Genomic DNA, 20,304 nt, shown 5'->3' on the forward strand with positions numbered 1-20,304 from the left:
TTACTTGGCAATTAATAAATAAATAAATAAATTCTAATTAGGATTTACTCCTCCCCTCACTCTGCGTTCTGTTACGTAGTTACGTCGTTGTCCTCCCCCTCTCCGGAGCCAACAGCAGCAGCAGCAGCAGCAGCACAGGAGCTGCCGTGCCTCGTCTTTCACGGAGGAGATCCCGAAAGCCGGAGTAATAGCAAAACCCCATACAGCCATGGCAGAAAACGCCGGCTTGGAAAACCACCGCATCAAGAGCTTTAAAAATAAAGGACGTGATGTCGAGGTGAGCTGACATATACATGCAAGTGTAAACAACATGAATCGAGTAAGTTTTTTGCGTAGAAAACGATAGTCTTTGGGCCTCGTTAGGGAGCCTGGCCCGACTGCAGCTGCCAGCTAACGTAAGCTAACGTGAAGAGTTCGCCATCAAAAGTGCTTATTGGCCTATCTTGATAACGGTCAATTCCCCTCTCGATATTAAGCTGTTGTGATCATTGTTATACAGCTAACACAAGTGGCCTACCAATATTCAGAATATGTTTTGTAAAGAGTAAGCAACATGACAGTCGGACCGTTGGAATTGGGAGAATTAAGAGCAGGAGGCGATAGCTGTCACTGCCAGCTAACGTTAACTAGCTAGCTAGTTGGATGGACACCGGTCGCAAGCGAGACTGGGCCTGGCCTGCACCATAATCCTGACATTTGCTATGTTTTACAGCCAGATGGACTCAAGTAACACCTAGGATAACTTGTGAACGTCACATACATTTGTCGTGATTATTAAAACATCGGTTTAGGCTGAATCACATGGTTGGTCCACATCCACCCTAACCAAACATTGCCCCTCCTTGTTAGCTTGCTAACGTTGTCAAGCAAATAGCGAGCATGTAAAGCCAGGTGAGCCACTGAACAGTCAGCTGGATTGTAATGATGCGAGGATTTTAGTTTTACGGTCTACTTTCATGTGAAACACGTCAAATGTTTTATAATAATAACTTTTTTGTATATAACGTTAGCACCTTTAAAAACAGAGTTTGCTTTGACAGAAAAAAACAAGCCAAAAGCAGGATATCCAGAGGTCAATATAACAACAGCAAGTATGAGGCAATATAATCAAAAACATAATAAAATAAATAAATAAAAAAAGATAAAAAGAGACGACATCACGTGAACTAATTTAAAAATGGCAAACTTAAACATTTAGGAATTTAAAACATTGAGCCAGCAGTACTATTATGACTTGGTCTAACGTTTTTAATGTTATCTCACATATTTCTCAGTGGTTAGACTTTTAAGTTGACATTTCTATATTCAACAAACGTGAAGGACATGTGGTTGCTTCACTGTCACATAATAAACACCACCAGTAATGTTATACCATGTGCCCTACTGCCAAACTCACAGTCCAAAACGCTGGGTATTGCAGCATCATTTAACTAACAAGTCTAATTATAAATCTCTGTGACAGCATTTGTCTGTAATGCCCAATGACATGATGACCAAACCATTTCGCAAAGACTGTGTTCAGACAAGCTGACAAGATGTCAAAGTAACAAATTGTATCTAAACTTGTTAAGGTTGTATTATACATATAATTTATCAAAATGCAACTCTCTCAGCCTTAATGGTTTACCACCAAAGACTAAAGCTGGGCAATACATAGATATTATATCGATATCGTGATATGAGACTAGATATCGTCTTAGATTTTGGATATCGTAATATGGCGTAAGTGTTGTCTTTTCCTGGTTTTAATGCTTGCATTACAGTAAAGTGATGTCATTTTCTGAACTTACCAGACTGTTGTAATTGTTCTATTATTTGCCTTTACCCACTTAGTCATTATATCCACATTACTGACGATTATTTATCAAAAATCTCATTGTGTAAATATTTTGTGAAAGCACCGATAGTCAACACTACAATATTGTTGCGGTATCGATATCGAGGTATTTGGTCATAAATATTGTGATATTGGATTTTCTCCATATTGCCCAGCCCTTCCAAAGACCCAAACAAAGGTATTTCTGAAAATGGCTCTGCAAAATCTGTCAAGGTCCTGTTTTGACCCTCAAATGCCTAAAAGCATGGATTGAAGCCCCATTGGTCGTTGTTTTGAAACTTGGAGTCAGTGTGACAAGCACATGGCTACCACGACAGACATACTTTGTATCCCTGATGCTATTCCAGGCATCTTGGATGTCTGACCTGGGTCCCCTTAAGAGCCTATGCAGGAATTTGAGTTTTTCTAAATGGATAACTCGGACTACAGGAGGGGAGAAAATGCCAGTTTGGGATTTATTTATGTAGGTTAGGCATACCAGATTTCTCTTCATTCGTGACATCATTAGGAACAGCTTTGATTTGCAAGTCTCGCATGGATATCATATATAATGTGTTTATGGCTTAGATTGGTCAAGCATTTCTTAATACCATGTCTTTCTTGCCTTGCAGAACTGCTGATTTCATTTTTGAGTATTTATTGTGGTGCTTATATGCGCTCCAGCAATCTAGGCATATATATTCTTATTTTTAGGAAATGTTCATATTTTGGGTACACAGCAAACAACCAACAGAATTAGGCAAATTAAACCAATTAACGTTTACTGGACTGCATTTACTTCTCTAGACATCCAGGCTGGACTATTATACTGTATTTGATGTTCTGCTGTCTGTTAAGGGACATTTTTGTTCGGGTTAATGTAATGGCATTTATGTTGTTGATCAGTGTTTGGGAGACACCTCTCTGCTCCACAGCCTCCTGAGTTATGACTGTCCCAGATTACATAAGAGGCTATTTAGGAAAGCAACATGAACCTCTTCAAACAGTCACAAGATCTTAGACCATCTCAAACTGTTCAGGATGAACTGCAAACCCAATAGACAGTCTTTCCTTGCTTGTGCTGATTTTTTTAGTTTTATAGCTCTCTTAACTTCATATGTGATGGTGGTGGTTTCTCTTTTTCAGGATTCAGTCACAGATTTATGCCTAAACTGAAAAAGTCATATACTTGTTTTGCTATTTTTAAATGGTTATAAGATCACCAAATTACTTTTATTATTGAGGCGTGCAATCTAATGGAAAACACACAATTTGATTTCTTTTGCTCATGATATTTTGTGATTTATTAGACAATTTTGTTATTCATGTAACAAGCCATTTTTTTCTTTTTCGGTTGAATTTAAATGGTTGAATTTCTCAAAAAAATGTCAAAAACTAATGTTTTCTCATTTGCTGTCTTTCTTTTCTTCTATTTTTGTTGCAGACTATGAGAAGACATCGAAATGAGGTGACGGTTGAGTTGAGAAAGGTAAGAAAAGATGCATCATCTGTCTACACGCACATACACCACTCAGTCAAAGTATTATAAATAGAAAATAGAAAATTCAGAGTAAACCATTATATGCTGAGAGCCATTAGGAAGCAACCATTCATTCTATAGATAATAGTTCGAAAACTGCAAGATTGGCCATTTAAGTTCATTGCACCTGGCACCACTAGCCATTTAATTCATTGTTAATGTCAAAGATATTGCTTGACCCTTAAGTGAACTGGCTCAAATGTTAACAAAGCCTCATTCACCACCCACTATTACACTGTTTCTTGCAACTGACCAAACATTTGTCATGAGAACTGTTGAAAGCCATGCATTTTTGTTTTCCTTTTGTCAGTTCTGTTGCACACGTGTTTAATTTCCTCCCCCCATAGTCAGTTAATGGGTAATAGTTAAATAGTTATAGTTAATTAACAGTCATAGTGTGTTAATTACACACCGAAATACTTGTTTGGTCTGTCCCTCAATAATCAAGGTCTCTTCCAAACAGACACCTTCAAAGCAATGTGGATTTATTGAGCATTTATGCATTTCTGTTGTAGAATTTTTTAATTTTTGCACACTTTCTGTAATTTAATGATGGAAATTGCACTTTTTTGGACTAGCCTTCTTTGAGAAATTGAAATTGCTTGTCACAGGGAAAAAACTGATTGTTTAAAGAATTTACAGGTAAATAGAAGAGTTAGCACAAACACAGAGCGCAAGCTACAAGGTATTATACTCGGCATTTATTCAATTTGGCCAACACAGTATGTTGCCAAATGATGTTGGGCCAGGATGAGTTTTTGTTACCAGGCTACCGTGTTTGTTGTTGATTTGCTGCACTCCCACTGTTCCAGCACGGTGAAGGAATTAAAAGGAAAGAGGATGTAGTGCTATCATCAGTGTTGATTTGTAGGAGCAAAACATGAACACGGGTGGCTTTTAGTAGGCATCGTACAATGACCAGTTTTGTGCTTATGACATATTTTTTTGGTTGTTTTTGTCCTTTATTCTGCACCATGGGCTAAAAATTAATCAAGGACTATAAGAGTAAAATGCCAACTTTCAGCTTAAATTTGAGGGTGTTAACATCTACATCAGCTGAACGGTGTAGGAATTGTCACATAGATTGAGTGCATATTCTTTGCAATCACTAATTGCCCAAGTCTACGACCAATAGACCTCACAAGATGCAGGGGTCCTAACGTCTTTGCTTGTTGCAGGGAATATTCGCCTTCATTCTGTTCTTCAGTAAGTGAGACCCATGCTCAGTTGGATTGATGTTAGTTCAGGGGGTGGGTTTGGATATGCGCTTTGGATCATCGTACGGCTGCTGCTTTACGATGACATTGCCTAAAGAGATTTGATGCATCAATTTCGGGACATGGAAAAAAGTTTCCCTGTTCATCAGAGAGGGGAAATCTTCAGACTGTACAAAACACTGCGTCTCTTGGGTGTTGCGACGCAACAGGTCCCACTCCGTGCAACACAGATACTCCTGTTCGGTGGCCATAGCTTCACAATGTCCGCAGGTACACCACCAGTTTCCCGAAGTACGAGACCCTGTCGCGGCATATTTTTAGTGGTATAAATAGCGATTTGTTTTTACTTTCCCTGTGCCCCGAATACTAGCGTTGTAAGCTAACCAGCGGTCCGCGCTAGCTTCGTTCAAGCTCCAAACACAATCAATTAGCATGAAAACATGTCCCAGAGAACAACAGAGTGGTACACATCCGTTATTAAACCCTAGGTTCGTTTTGCGCCGGAATTGTCCTTTAAGAACCCATTAGACTGCCACGTAGGGCTGGGCAATATATCAATATTATATCGACATTGATATATGAAACTAGATATCGTCTTAAATTTTGGATATCGTAATATGACACAAGTGTTCTCTTTCCTGGTTTTAAAGGCTGCATTACAGTAAAGTGATGTCATTTTCTGAGCTTACCAGACTTACCAGCTGTTGTATTATTTGCCTTTACCCACTTAGTCATTAAATCCACATAACTGATGATTATTTATCCAAAATCTCATTGTGTAAAAATGTTGTGAAACCACCAATAGTCAACCCTACAATATCATCACAATATCGACATCAAGGTATTTGGTCAAAAATATCGCCCAGCTCTACTGCCACGACTAACTGTAACCTGGCTTTTCTCTACCGAAGTTCTACAAAGGGGTTTGCATCTTGTGATGAATCATCTGAAGTTATGTTTTTGTCATTTTCTCTTGATTGCACTCTGAGATAAGCATGCCAACATCCTGCAGAAGGCTCTAAACCACATTTCCAAATATTGTTTTGTCTGCTCATGTGCAATCGCTGAGCTATAACCTGTTCAAACATAAACATTGTTTTTGTAGCCTAAGACTGTGTAGCTTTCTACCAATGCAAAACCTCACCCTGCTTATACAAGACATGTTTGATATTAATGTTATTTTGTTAAGTATAATCATGATTTCTGTATGCAAACAAGTCTCCCAGAGTCAGAAGGAGTTGATCCTTAACTTCAGCATGTGATTTGACACTTCAGAGCTGCTTCATTGACTGTCACTTGGAGACAGCCTTTGTGTATGCTGCGACAGTGCCTGGTGGGATATTTCTTGCTCATACTAATACATTTTTTGGTTAAAACTGTGAACAAAAACAATTTAGTGGTCAAATCTTCATAGACTCTAAGCAGATCGTCAAGCTCTGCTGAGTAACATCAGACTTGGCACCTGTATTCTAGTTGTGGGTTGCAGCGTTGTCTATCATGTATTAAGATCATTGGAATAAGTCACACTGTCTTCAGCCTCATTGAAATTATGGTTCTTAACGGGTTGAATACAGTTTAACAGCAGTTGAGTTTTAATAGCTTGTGTTGCATTGTCTTTGTGTGCTTTTTTTTGTACTGTGAAATTAGTTCTGTCATGCACCCTTTAAACTTGCCGATGGGCCTGAGGTTTTTATTTTCACACACAGCTGGAGGCTGATTAATAGATCAGTCACATCTAGGTTAAGAGTTATTTGTTTCATTTGATGTGATATCTGACAACAAGAAGATCAATCACAACTATCACTTTTTTCCTAAGTGGAAAAAAATTCTTTGTAGATTACACCTGACGACTGAGAAATCAGCACTAAGATCAGATCGGAGTCATCGATAAGGGTTATAACCACTTCAAAGTCCACATTGAGTAGTGGTGTTCCATTAGGCATGAATATCCACAGCACATTTAATGAGCATTTTAGTAAGGATTATCTATTGCCTTACTGATAAATTTAGTGAAAAAAGTCTTATTTGCATTAGTTGAGTCATGTGCTATTTTTCAGAGTTGTTCCTTCTTAGTCTCCTGGAATAGGAAAGGCATATGCAGGTTGCGGAAGAGGAAGGTTCCCTCTGGTTCTTGGAACTGGGTGCCTCACAAAATGATTAAAAAATTGAAATCAACCTGAAAAATTGAAATCAACCTGAAATGTGTTTTTGACAGTCCAACGTGGCACAAAAGTGACACCGTTGAGAAAATGACGGCATGTAAACAGCACATTAGACGGTGAACAGATTCACTTGCAAAGGCATGTTTCGGTATAGGGCCATCTAAGGTGGTAATTCTAATCAACAAAATGGATACTGTAGCATTGTGCTTCCAGAGAAAGTCTAAGAATAGTGTTTAAACAAGCACATGCTATGTTACACATTATATGTTAAAACATATAACGTCATTGCTATAAAATACTCATGTGGTCTCAAGTCTAGCAAATTCCGTTTAGCTGGATCAGAGCAGCAAGAAGCACTGCACTAGCTGATTAGTCATCAGTGACGCACAACAGCATGATGCACAGAAATGTAGGGCAAGGGAATCTCCTCCTACCACTGACTCACATGCCCTGAAAATTGATGGGATGTGTGGGTCTTTCTTCCTGTCTGCATGTCCATGTCTTTGTATTTCAGCGCTGAATGAATGTGCTTGCTGGGGGGTTGCAGAGTGTGTTGAGAGGGTTAGAGAGTTAAGGTTCAGTGTCCTTCAAAGATGAGTGTGTGTTTTGCTTTGTGGACTAGCCTGCAGGCAGATTTCTCAGACTTAGCCACTTAGGATGGGGATTTCTAACATGTAGGCTACACTCCAGAAAGTAAAAGTTTGGGAAAGAGCGATTGTTTTTGAGGTAGGCCTATATTCACTGTCGCTTTAAGAAATCATGAATGCATTAATGAACACTTTCATCTCATCCTCTCATTGCTTTTCTTTCTTTTTTCCTCTTGTCAGAACAAACGGGATGAACATCTACTGAAGAAGAGAAATGTCCCGCAGGAGGAGAGTCTGGAGGACTCTGATGTCGACTCAGACTTTAAAGGAGTAAGTGTGTGTGTGTGTGTGTGTGAGAGACTGGACTGTCTGGATAACATGTCAGAAGGGTTAAAATCCCGGGGGCAGTGTATTTAATTCAAACTGTGTGTGATACACACAAGTAGCAGTAGCTGAATAGCTTCAGTAAGAATAAAATGTGTCTCTGGAGAAAGGTCTGTTTTCACTGGGATTTCCTCCCAAATGAAAGCATTCACAGTGCAAATTAAATATCAATTTGTTTTCATGTTATTGTTGTCTGTCAGTAATATTTATCATTTCAAACTTCAATGGGCCAATTCACCCACATTACAAAAAACATTTTCTCCTAAGGTGAGACTGAAAGTTCATTCTTGATCTGGGAAAAAACAGCTGACAAAAAATCTCACCACGTGGTTTATTTACTGGCTGTTCTGGAGCTTTCAATCGTATCACACATTCTTCATAAAGATGGAGAGCTCCCAGTTGTCAATTTCTGCCACCACCCCAGTTCAATTAAGGTGAATGGGATTTTGAATGAAATGAAAAATGATCTTTGAAATTCTCTGTCTCTTCCAGAAATAATGTTCCACTTTCTCTGGATAATCCACACAACTGAGAAACAAGTACAATGTTTCTAGAAACACAATCTGCTGGGTTTTTTTTTTTTTTTTTTTTTTTTTAATATATATATATTTTTTTCTTTGTTTTGAGCACCACAAATGAAATGCCATCAACCTTCATGGAATTGCTTTGGCATCAAAAAACGCAGAGACAAATATCTTAAAACTAAAGCAGATAATTGAAGGTCCTAGATCCAGAAGGTTGCAGTTCTCTCTCACTCTCTCTTGCTGCTGTAATGTCATTTCAGGATACCTTCTAGTTTCTCCACAAAAGATCTGTATGTGGGCAATGCGCTGCCCAACATGTATTTATCTCCAAAATGGTTGACTGCAGATTATATTATTTAAGAAGAAATTATGAGAAATGGCCTGCAGAGTGAGCCAATCTGGGCATTTTAATCACAAATTGAAATTGCAGTCTCAATTTGTGGCACGCAACAGCAGTAATAGTGAGAAAGGAAATGTATAGCACTGATCAAAACCTGGATGACTGTGTGCCACCACAGATCCCAAATGTTTCATCCAATGTTATTGTTACCATTTCACGTTAGTTCTGTGTGTTAGACACAGACGCACTGTTATAGTCTCATTAGAGCTGTGTTGAAAGCTAATGCTATCATTGTTTGATAAACTGATGAGGTTTTCAAACTTTAGCTCCCTTACATTAGTAGAGAGACGTATTTTATATGTTATATTTATTTGTAAATATCACTTGATTCTGAAATGAGCTAGCCTGGAAGTGGGGTGGGACTTCCACACTATTCTTCCAGCCCTAATGGATGTTCAGAGTCACAACAAGCAAACAGTAGGGAAAAGAGAGGATGCAGCTCATTGTAATGTCCTTCATCCTTTTCAGTTGAAAGCCAGCAAGAATTTTGCATATTCTACATTACTCATTTTCATGTCCGATACCAAGGTGCAAGCTGCTGAAAACTTTGTAAACAAAAAGCACATTTACATAAGTTTAACATATTATGTAAAGCGGTGTTGATCAAGAGTCAGTTACATTTTTTAGTTCTGCTGCAAAAGTTTTTAGAATATTTGCTCATGTTTTTCACAATTTGAATCCATACAGCACCCTGCATATTACATTGTAAAAGTTATATCTGAGCAGCACGAGATACAAAATGTTTATTTCTATCACTACTGCACCCTAATGACGAGGGAAATGCACTGTTTTGGACTGTTTTGCAGTCGGGCGTCTGCAATTGACTCTTGGAGTAGTTCACATTTGATGATGGAGTATGCTTAGAAAATTCTGACTATACCTGCTAATATTCCTTTACATTTCTCTTTGTACAGCAAAATGTTACGCTTGATGCCATCTTACAGGTAACGATTCAGTGAAGTCTTCCATTATGTACCACCAGCAATAGCTCCTAAACTGTTTAATTATGGTGTGCTGACATTTATCATGGCCTTCACTTCTTGTCACTACAGAACGCTACCAGTGATAATGCAGTTGTCCAGCTCAGTGCTGTACAGGCAGCCAGGTGAGTGACTGACAGAACACATAGATACAGACTCCAGCTGGGTTTTTTTGTACATTGAAATATATATGTATATATAAATGTTTGTTGCCCTTTGTCAGAAAACTGCTCTCGAGTGACAGAAACCCTCCTATCGACGACTTGATAAAGTCTGGGATCCTGCCCATTTTAGTCAAATGCCTGGAAAGGGACGACAAGTAAGTCTGCTTCCAAAACAGTTTGTGTTTGTCTTCAGTGTTATTTCTCTGTGACGCGATGAACTGAGTGTTCTAGCTGTTAAGACTGCAGACTGCTGTGATGGATTACTGGCGCTACTACATCGTGTGTGTGTGTGTGTGTGTGTGTGTGTGTGTGAGAGAATGTGGGGACACGCAGGGCAGTTGGCTGGTCCTCTCAGTCCAGGCCAAGCCAAATATAACAGCATTCCCGTCTCTCGGAGTTCCCAATTCCCAGGACCTTGTGTTCACCGGGGGGGAGGGAGAACTTGTATGAAGGAAGTTGTAAGGATTCTACCATGGCAACAGATAGCATCATGTTAACAGGAGCACCATCCTATGTTGGACATTTCTGTTATCTCTGAGTTGCAAATGCAGCAATGCAGTATAACCAATGTGCCTCCATCAAGAGAAAGTAATTATCTACTATGTTGCCATAGCATTATGGCAGAAAGCCAAGCCAGCTCAGCCTAATGACATCATGAGGTACAGAACCACAATGCAAAGTACAGCATGAAGAAGCACCATTGTACGTAAACAAGAGTAGTTAAAAAGTCTTCAAATTAAATCCGTGAATGCATGATAGGGCAGAAAATTAAACTGTTGTATCCATGGCTGGTTATATCACAGAGGGCACACACCCTGTTTACTGTTTTACATCTTAGCTAACACTTAAGACACCAGTAGGAAATCAAGATCATGGCTCATTGCTTGATGAAATATTTAGTGGAGTAGATAGACTTGTGTTTTTTTTATTTTTGGGCGTTTATTAGTCAGGACAGCTGTAGATATGAAATAGGGAGAGAGAGGGGGGACGACATGCAGCAAAGAGCCACACATCGAACCTGTGGCTGCTGCGACATGGACTGAGCCTTTGTATATGGGGCGCACGCTCTACCGGGTGAGCTACCCACACCCCGGAGTAGACAGACTTAAAACCACTTGCCGTGATTTACTAGCATTTGGTTGGTGGGTGGTGTGAGGATCACTTACGACTTTGTGATTTCTAATATTTTGTGTTGCAGCATTTAAAAAAATAAATAAAAATAAGTCAAGATAGTTTTCCCTTTTGAGCACAGCACTGGTTTGCCAAACGGCACAATATCTAGACCACTGATCCGGCATTGAATGTTTTATCCACCACATCAACTCTGTTTTCACCAGGATTTCATATGGAAAAACTAATTATGAAAAACTTCGCTATGCAATAAGCAACAAGCTTTGGATTAAAATAAGTTTGAGACACAGCTCTAGAAAGCCTATTTAGTACTGGAATGCCAAAAACGGAAGTGTATTAGGTGCTTGGGGGAAATATAAAAATCAGCCTTGAAAAACAGTTAATGGCAGATGGGATTTCAAGAAGTGTTCACATCAATATTTATCATTATTTTTATTCCCCTCCTTTTCTGTCCCACTCCACTATGGAAACTAAATTTCTTAATGTCTTTAACTGTTTGTTTTTTTTCCCCTAACTTTTATTTTCTGTGTCCTGCAGCCCCTCTCTTCAGTTTGAGGCAGCTTGGGCTCTGACCAACATTGCCTCTGGGACGTCAGCACAGACTCAGGCTGTGGTTAAATCCAGTAAGTTTCACGCCACATTCTGTCTTTCTGCAGGCTGTGTTTGTATACTGTCTGCAATCTGCCAAGCTAGCATGTTTATTTGTTTTTCATTCAATTGAGGCAGTAAGTCATTTTTAGGGGTCCAAGCCTGAGAGGGGCTGGGGGCCCTATTAAAACTGCTCAGGTTTTTATTATTCTTCAGGGTTTTTTCCTGGCTCAGAATGTGACTTTGGGGGGGGGAAATATTAAGTGGGGGATCTGGGGGTCATCCCCCATTAAATTTCGAGCGTCAAAGACTTCATTTCCTGCATTCTGATACATTTTTAGGCACCAATTTATGGTAAAATGTCTTTTATTTATGTCAAAGAAAACACAAAATTCTGTTGGCAGGTAACAATTCATAATCTAAAATATAATGGAATATAATGCAGTAAGAGAAGGGGGCTTATCCGGGACCTGAGCCCAGATCTGACTACACTTGACCATCAATTAATATGAACAGGGCTTTAACTTTCCCCCCAAAGAAAACCTTTTGCTCCTAAATTGAAAAAATGAGAAGTGACTTACATAAGGTAACTGCTATTACTGTTGTAGCTAAATTCTACAATAATACAATGGTGTTAACAATACAAAACGTTATGAAGTATAATGTTTTCTATTTTGAAATACATTCTATTGAGAAATAAACTTTCAGTGATGTTGAATATACAGTTTAATATACAGTAGTGTAACGGACCGCCTCTACGATTCGGCATGCCTGTAAACCGCGGATTAATTGCTAAATTTAACCTTCCTAGTGTAAAATACAGTTTAACTAAACTGCCGCTGTTACGTGAACGGGGCGCAGCAGAGTCTCTGTGCAGCGGATAAAGAGAGAGGCAGTGGGAGCGAGAGGGACGGTAAATCTGGCACATGCTAATGTTGTGCAGGAGCCCTGACGGGAAGAGTGTATTTGTTTGGGTGTTGAGTTCAAATATCAACAATCATTCTCCAGAATCGCAGACTCCATTTTTAAGTGGCCACGTTGACTTTGGCTACTAAAAAGGATTCTTTTAGGAGTGAATACTAGGCCTGTCATGATAACAAATTTTGCTGAACGATAAATTGTCCCAGAAATGATTGCGATAAATGATAATATTGTCGTTCCAAGACCATTTTCATCTAATATAATGATAATGGCATAATAATGCAGGTACACCTTTTCAAAGATCAATACACTTTTATTTCTAAAGAATATTTAACACTGGAACTGGAAGACATTTTAAATATCCACAATATGTCTTTGATCTCCTTTAGTATGTCGTCTTTCACGCTGTTGTACAGTTGTGGAATTGCCGTTTGTGACACGTATGTTCTCCCAGGCAATTCGTACTGGCTGTCAAATGTTTGCAGCATTCCTCGAGTGTTTGTGCGATAGACTACAGACTCTGTACTACATTTAACAATTATTTATTTAATATATTATATTTAAATAATATCTAATTAATAAATTATATCTATATCTATGTGGCTGTCTGCCACATGGCGAGTAAATGTTTGTACCAAAATAGTTCTGTTTTTCAGTCTTCATTTTGGCGAAGGTGCAGCTACTTTCTTCTGCTCTCTGCAGGTCGGAGCTTCGCGGGGGTGGACACACACACACACACACACACACACACACACACACACACACACACACACACACACACACACACACACACACACACACACACACACACACACAGGTGCAACTCTGACACACTTTCCGCACTCCGTGTCCGCTGACAGCTGTAGGCTTGTACCGGTTAATGTTCTGTGCATTGTTGGACACATGCAGCCACTTTCCTGAAACCCCTTGTGAGACTGACAAGTCCACAGCGGCGTGTATGTCCGAGCCTGTCTCCACCGCCTCCACCTGCAGGATGTCAACTGTGCGCTTTGGAATGAAAGGGAGAAAACGGAACGCCAAGTAACACGGCGGATATCGCTCATATACTTTTTGTTTTTTTTGATGGCGCCTTAACTGCAAAGTGCTGCAGGGAAACCCTGCTCCAACTCTCAACTAGCGTTTCTCTGTCTCTCTCTCTCCGCCAGGAGTCCCGCCTCCCCACACAAAGACCATGCGACTGACAAGAGGATTCACTCCTCGTTACACTAAGGAACCGAGAGTGGTCCTCCAGTCTCTTTGGTAGAGAGAGAGACGAGGAAAACAAACAAGCATGCAAATGGAAATGCATGAAAATGAAAAAACATTTTTTTTATCGTGCGATTAATTGATTTATTGACTATCGCGACAGGCCTAGTGAATACACAATTTTCCCTCTGCAATTTTGTTAATACACCTACTTAGGTTTAGATACAAGAGTTTAATTTAATTTGGCTTTCATTGTGACTGGAGTTTCACAATCTGTCACCTTGGGCAAGTATTTGATATTCTGATGTTTGTGTATCCAGATGCAGTGCCCCTGTTCCTGCGACTGCTGCACTCTCCCCACCAGAACGTATGTGAACAGGCAGTATGGGCTTTAGGAAACATTATAGGTAAGTAGTGTCATCTAATTGAAGTGTGTACCTGTATATACTGCTTGGATGCAGCTGTTGAGAGTTATGTTGACCTCTGCCCCCTTGCCTACCCAGGTGATGGTCCACAGTGCAGGGATTATGTCATCTCCCTGGGCGTGGTCAAGCCCCTGCTCTCTTTTATCAACCCATCAATCCCCATCACCTTCCTCCGCAATGTCACCTGGGTCATTGTTAACCTCTGCCGCAACAAGGATCCCCCGCCACCTATGGAAACTGTGCAAGAGGTGTGTGCGATTGCGTGTAAGCATGTGTGTGCATGCTTCATGTGCCAGACAGATGGATGTGTTGCTTTGCAGTTGACGGTATCACTGCAGGCTGAGTCACACAAGAGTTTTTGCTGCGCCTTTTCAGTAGCCAAATCAGTCTCATCACCCAGGGGAATTTCGAACTATAAAGCTCTTAAAGCAACATTTGAAGTCTGGTTTTGACAGCTGTTCCTCTTTGTGATTTTTAATTTTTTGCCTTTTCACTGCTCTGTTTTTGCATTAATCTGATCCATCTATTCCTCTGCCTACATCCAAACCACTCACAACCTACTTTTCTTTCCCCACAGATTTTGCCCGCCCTCTGTGTGCTAATATATCACACCGATATAAATGTAAGTATCAGAGCGAAGGGTGATCATTTTGTATTTACAGATTTTTATAGATTGTAAAGAAAAATGACTTGCAGTCTTACGAGCTTATGTGTCCGCATGTTCAGATCCTAGTAGACACAGTGTGGGCTCTGTCCTATCTGACGGACGGGGGCAACGAGCAGATCCAAATGGTCATTGATTCTGGAGTCGTTCCATTTCTTGTGCCTCTCCTCAGCCATCAGGAGGTCAAAGTTCAGGTGAGACTTTGTTTTATTGATTGAATCCATTAGTCTTTGTCTACAGTAAGATGACCATTTCACAATTTTATTAGAATAAATTAATCAGCATATTTATTATCTTTGTCTTCAAACTGCAGACAGCTGCTCTGAGGGCAGTGGGTAATATTGTGACAGGAACGGACGAGCAGACGCAGGTTGTGCTCAACTGTGACGTCCTCTCACACTTCCCGAACCTGCTCACACACCCTAAAGAAAAGATCAACAAGGTATCACCATCAGTTTTCATGTTTTTTTATTTATTTTGTAAGTCTGCCGGTTTCTTACGGCTTAGTATGGAAATAGGAGTAAGGTGTCAGTTCATGACATTTATGAGAGTCGGAAAGTATGCTATATCTAGTATAATATATCTAATACACCAGGGTTAAAAAATAAAAAAAGATTGAACTGTGTAATCCAAAAAATTATTTAGGTCAATCATCTGCTATATTCCCTGTTTACTAGGTCAATGAGAGTAATGTAGTGGAATATAAATGCACGGTGAAAGAATATCCGTGTGTGTGGAAGATATAGAGCAGGTTTTGAGCATTTGTTATTGGTCTGTTTGCAGGAAGCAGTCTGGTTCCTGTCCAACATTACAGCTGGGAACCAGCAGCAGGTCCAAGCTGTGATCGATGCTGGGCTGATTCCTATGATCATTCACCAGCTGGCTAAGGTTTGTGCATGGTGGAAGAGCAGGAAATGCATTCCTGAAGCTTTATGTTCTCTATTCTTTATATTCAATTTTCTGAACAAATAGTATAACACTCTGAAATTTTGGAAAAGCATAATTTGGGCATTAATCCTATACATTATGTTGCATCGACACATTCTGTTTTGTAGCCGGAGAATCAAAACAACTCTTGATAAAAACGGATTGGACACTGAATGCAAACGCGGCCTAGGATTTTCTGTGTTTCGGCATTATGCTTTTGTAGAAAAGAGCTGCTATGTCCACATCTTAGTGACAGCTTGTCTCTCTACAGGGTGACTTTGGTACACAGAAGGAGGCAGCGTGGGCCATCAGCAACCTCACCATCAGTGGGAGAAAAGACCAGGTGAGCTGGGCTTTGGGACCAATGATGTAGAAATCTGGAGCGCGTTTGAATTAATTTACTGATACCATAAGGGATTTATTTTGTTTTTATTCAACATAAGTGTGTATTATTTTAACTGTTGAAACCCTACCTAGCATGTGAGTCAGTCATATTATATTCCATAATTTCAATAGTAAATGTTTAACTCACCATTTCATATTTTCTTCAAGAGACAGAACTGTCCCCATTATTGAAGGGTGAAACTAGGCGATGTTGACTTGAGTGAAATAACGAGGACGTGTTCCACACTTGTAACCATGTACCTGTGTTGTAATCAAGTATGGATGTGGTGTGTGTGGGTTTGTGTAGGTGGAGTTTCTGGTGGAGCAGAATGTCATCCCCCCGTTTTGTAACCTGCTGTCGGTGAAGGACTCACAGGTGGTGCAGGTGGTCCTGGACGGCCTGAAAAATATCCTCATCATGGCAGGGGACGAAGCCAGCACTATTGCTGAGATCATAGAGGAGTGTGGAGGTCTGTATCTGGATGATGGTTTCCCTGCATTATGCCCCAGTCTGCTTTCTTCATTTGTTTTAATCTCTTTATACATTAAACATGTTTTTTATTGGGAAAATTGGTGTGATTTTTTTTTTTTTTTTTTTTTTTTTTTTTTTTTTCTTCTGCCAAGGACTAGCGTTTTGGGTATATTATTTTCCATTCTTATCGGGCAAACAAGTACATATTTTGAAGATTGTACAATTTGAAATATGTAAGTTACTGACGTAGCTAGTTCCTGGTGTTAATGTTGTTAATAACAGGAAATTGTATGTTTGTCATTGTTTTGATTTTTCAGGTTTGGAGAAGATAGAAAATTTGCAGCAGCATGAGAATGAAGATATCTACAAACTAGCCTTTGAGATCATTGATCAGTACTTTTCAGGAGATGATGTAAGTTTACCACCAGTGATCTTCATTTGTTTTTCCTGCTCGTACGCCAACTTCCTGTGCCGTGATCTCACCATATCTGTCGTTTTCAGATTGATGAAGATCCAAGCTTGATCCCTGACACCACTCAAGGAGGGACCTTCAACTTTGATCCAGCTTCCAACATGCAAACAAAGGAGTTTAATTTCTAAAAGCCAGGATGTTTGGTTCAACCAGCTGCACAGGTACTCTGTAATCACTCCAGACATTCATCCATCTCTCTTCAAACCTGGCAACCTGGTACCGAAGGATTTACTTCCCATCACTTCAACAAGGAAACTTACCACTGAAGGATTAACCCACCCCACCTCTGCACTACGGGGTTTTTTGTTTTTGTTTTTTTTTTTTTAAATTAATGGTCATCCTTCACCAAACATGGCAACCCACCATAGGAGTCCTGGTCTTACAACAGGCATTATTACCATCTGGCAGCCTGCATCAGGAGGGTTGTCAGTTTTCTCTGCCAGTGCTTTGAAATATCACACAAAAACCACAATAAAACCAGAAGGAAGAAAAAGCCTTCGTGGCAAGATTTAATTGCCAAATATCAAGTCTTCACAAAGACAAAAACACAAGCACATTTCAAACACACATATATACACTTTTTGACACTTAAGATTTGTGTGCATACTTCTGTTAGAAGCCATCATATCACTTATGGGGAAGAAATACTGCTGTTTGTTTGTGGTTTATTTTTGTGCTTTCCCTCCCCTGGATTGTCCTCTGGTGTTACTTCACCTACGTGCACGCACACTGACATACAAGTACACACGTCAACACACTTTATTCACACAGATTCCCGATAGCCGGGCACCCCAATAACCCTCTCTCACCCAGTTTAAAGAGTTAATCCCAGAGCTAAGCCATGATCAACCACGGACCCCCACTGCCCTCCCAGGAGGGATGAAAGGGCTCCAAGGCATAAAGAGGACTCCGTGGCACACTGACTGACGGGACTTCTGACTCAATGACGTCACTTTTTTAATGTGACCTCTGTTTAATTATCAACATTTGTTTAAAAAAAAGAAATTCATCAAAAATGTGAAGAAAATGCCATAATTTCTTTTTTTTATTTTCAATACATACAACTGTAAACCCTGCTAACTGCCTGCTTGTGATTCAGCAGAGCGGATGTCAATACCTGTCACGGGAGGAAGCACCTTTAGGTGAAGGCGCAGAGACTTAAGAGAAGAGGAACATGTCGGCTGTAGCGTTTACCCCCCTAGCTCGGTCACGTCCTGTGATCCAGTGAAGTGTTTGCTTCGGACTCCCCTGTAATGTGAAACTTGGGGCGCATTTAACAAAACAAAAAACAAAAGTTGAGCTAAAATCAACCCGAATTGCTTACCTGACCTTATTTTAATTCTTTTAAATTCTCTCTTCAAACAAATATTTTAGGTTCATGTTTCAGCTTTTTCTGGTTGAGTCTGTGGAGCTTCCATATGTCTGTTTTACTTTTTACTTTTCTTCAGTCTTATGCACACGTCTGAGAAGGCATATTGATGTCTGCCTGCAGAAAGGGACCTATACTCATTAAAGACTAGACTTATATAACGAGTACAGGTCCTGATTACAGTACTTAACTACTTTTCGATGAAAAGGTCACATGTCATCACTCAATTTGAATAATTGTACAAAAATGTGATGTGTATCTCTCCTTGCCGTCTAATGAATTACATGAATATATTTACATAAAGCCTGTACAAAGCTGCTGCAGCTGACAGTCATCGGATGGACGATAACATTACTGTCAAAGATGGCTGGGGAGGGGTTTATTTTGTTTTGTTTTTGTTGAAGCAATATTTCTTTGTTTCAATGTTTTTATTTTTGACTTGCATATGTATTGTGATGACATGCTGATGAATTGGAACAGGCTGTTTTTTTTTTTTTTTCTCTCTCTCTCTTCGTAGTGGTGACAGGCTGTTTAAAATGTGCCGTCCCATGTCCCAGTTGGTGTATGGGTGAGGGTTCCATGTGTCAAAGTTTGAACCCAACCCTAGCCCTGGTCTCGAAGACTTTATGATCCTCTGGTCGGCTGCTAACTACTGAGAGGGGATCATGACAGGTGTGTGTGGGGGGGGGGGGGTTTGGGATGGGACATACTGGGGTTTTAAATAGTGGGTTGGGTTGTTATGAGCAGCCCAAGCTTGTTTTTGGGACTAGCTGTTTAATACTGAACAAAACTATAGAGAGGGTGTACAGTCATGAACTAGCAGACTAGACCGAGCCACTTTAAAGATTTACAATTTTGTTGCCTTGTATCTGAATTGGATACAAGCTTATGTTTGTTGCAAGATTTTTACTTGCTAATGAAAAGTTGTTTTAAATAAAATAATAGGAGAAGAGCAACAGACAGCGTTTTGGCCTCTGATTGTTTATATCTTTTTATAAATTTAAGATTGAATTCCTCTCTTTAAGGTGGCTCATTGATGCTTTCAACTCTTGTGCATATTAAAGACAAGAATGAGTTGAAAATCATTGTGCCTTTTGTTTTTCATTTCAACTAAAACTAGGTTTTATTGAATAGAAACGATTCTTTGAGCAACTGGAGAATTTTGGAGTTTGCCATGGGAATGGTCCATGCTGCTCTCTGCTGTTGAGAGTAACTGCTCCCCTCCAATCTTATTCCCTGAACATTGTAACACACCATTTCTCACACTCATTTACCCCCACAAATAATCATTGCCATATTTCAGGGGATTTTGATATCATCTCCTCATCTCACCCTCAGGACATGATCTGTGTTTCTGATCCTAACCAAAATAAACTTGCTGTTTAGCCGTTGAATCCTCCGTGCTTGCAAGTGTTGTGATTCACACATACAATAGCTTTTAGTCAAATTTTAGTTGTATGAGTGTGGATGTGAAATAAGCTTTTAACAAGTATGGGATTCAAGTGTTTGCGTGAGCGAGAGAAACCTTTGCCCCCTTGAGCTCATGAGTTTTTAATGCTCTGAATTTGTTGTCACGTCTTCTCTATGGGTAAGAGCAAAATTGACCATCATAGCTGGTGAAACAGAAATGTTAAGTACTCTACTCTTACCATTGTTTTTCTGGCACATCCTTTACATTACAGGTGAGCTCTGTCAGCATCTAATAACAGGATGGCAGTCATTTCTTCTTTCTTCAGGTGATGTTTGTGAATTTACACGACAGCCCGGGTACATCAACTGCACAGCTGACTCCAGGACAGGGCAGATTTAATGCTAAAAAATAGGTTGCAGCGGACACTTCAAATGTCACATTGTGAAATGAACATGTTTATTTTGTAAGTGGTACAGTTTCCGTTTGCAGAATCCATGTACAGCATATTTGGTGAACGCATTGATTCGAGGTCAATGTTTAACCTATACAGTCAATGTGGT

General features: G+C 39.8%; 1 protein-coding gene across 1 annotated transcript; it reads left to right on the top strand.

Annotated features, from left to right (window-relative positions):
- The first annotated feature begins 3 nt into the window (after positions 1 to 3).
- Positions 4 to 19,731, top strand: kpna3 (karyopherin alpha 3 (importin alpha 4)). Its single transcript, XM_031293892.2, has 17 exons — positions 4 to 277; positions 3,261 to 3,305; positions 7,563 to 7,652; positions 9,545 to 9,574; positions 9,683 to 9,735; positions 9,834 to 9,929; positions 11,443 to 11,528; positions 13,941 to 14,027; positions 14,124 to 14,293; positions 14,623 to 14,667; positions 14,772 to 14,903; positions 15,023 to 15,151; positions 15,493 to 15,597; positions 15,908 to 15,979; positions 16,328 to 16,490; positions 16,810 to 16,904; positions 16,994 to 19,731. The coding sequence occupies exons 1-17, from the start codon at positions 209 to 211 to the stop codon at positions 17,090 to 17,092; spliced, it is 1,566 nt and encodes a 521-aa protein (XP_031149752.1). The 5' UTR covers positions 4 to 208; the 3' UTR covers positions 17,093 to 19,731.
- Positions 19,732 to 20,304: the final 573 nt, after the last annotated feature.

Source organism: Sander lucioperca, chromosome 8 (assembly GCF_008315115.2).
Source record: "Sander lucioperca isolate FBNREF2018 chromosome 8, SLUC_FBN_1.2, whole genome shotgun sequence".
Classification (NCBI taxonomy): domain Eukaryota; kingdom Metazoa; phylum Chordata; class Actinopteri; order Perciformes; family Percidae; genus Sander; species Sander lucioperca.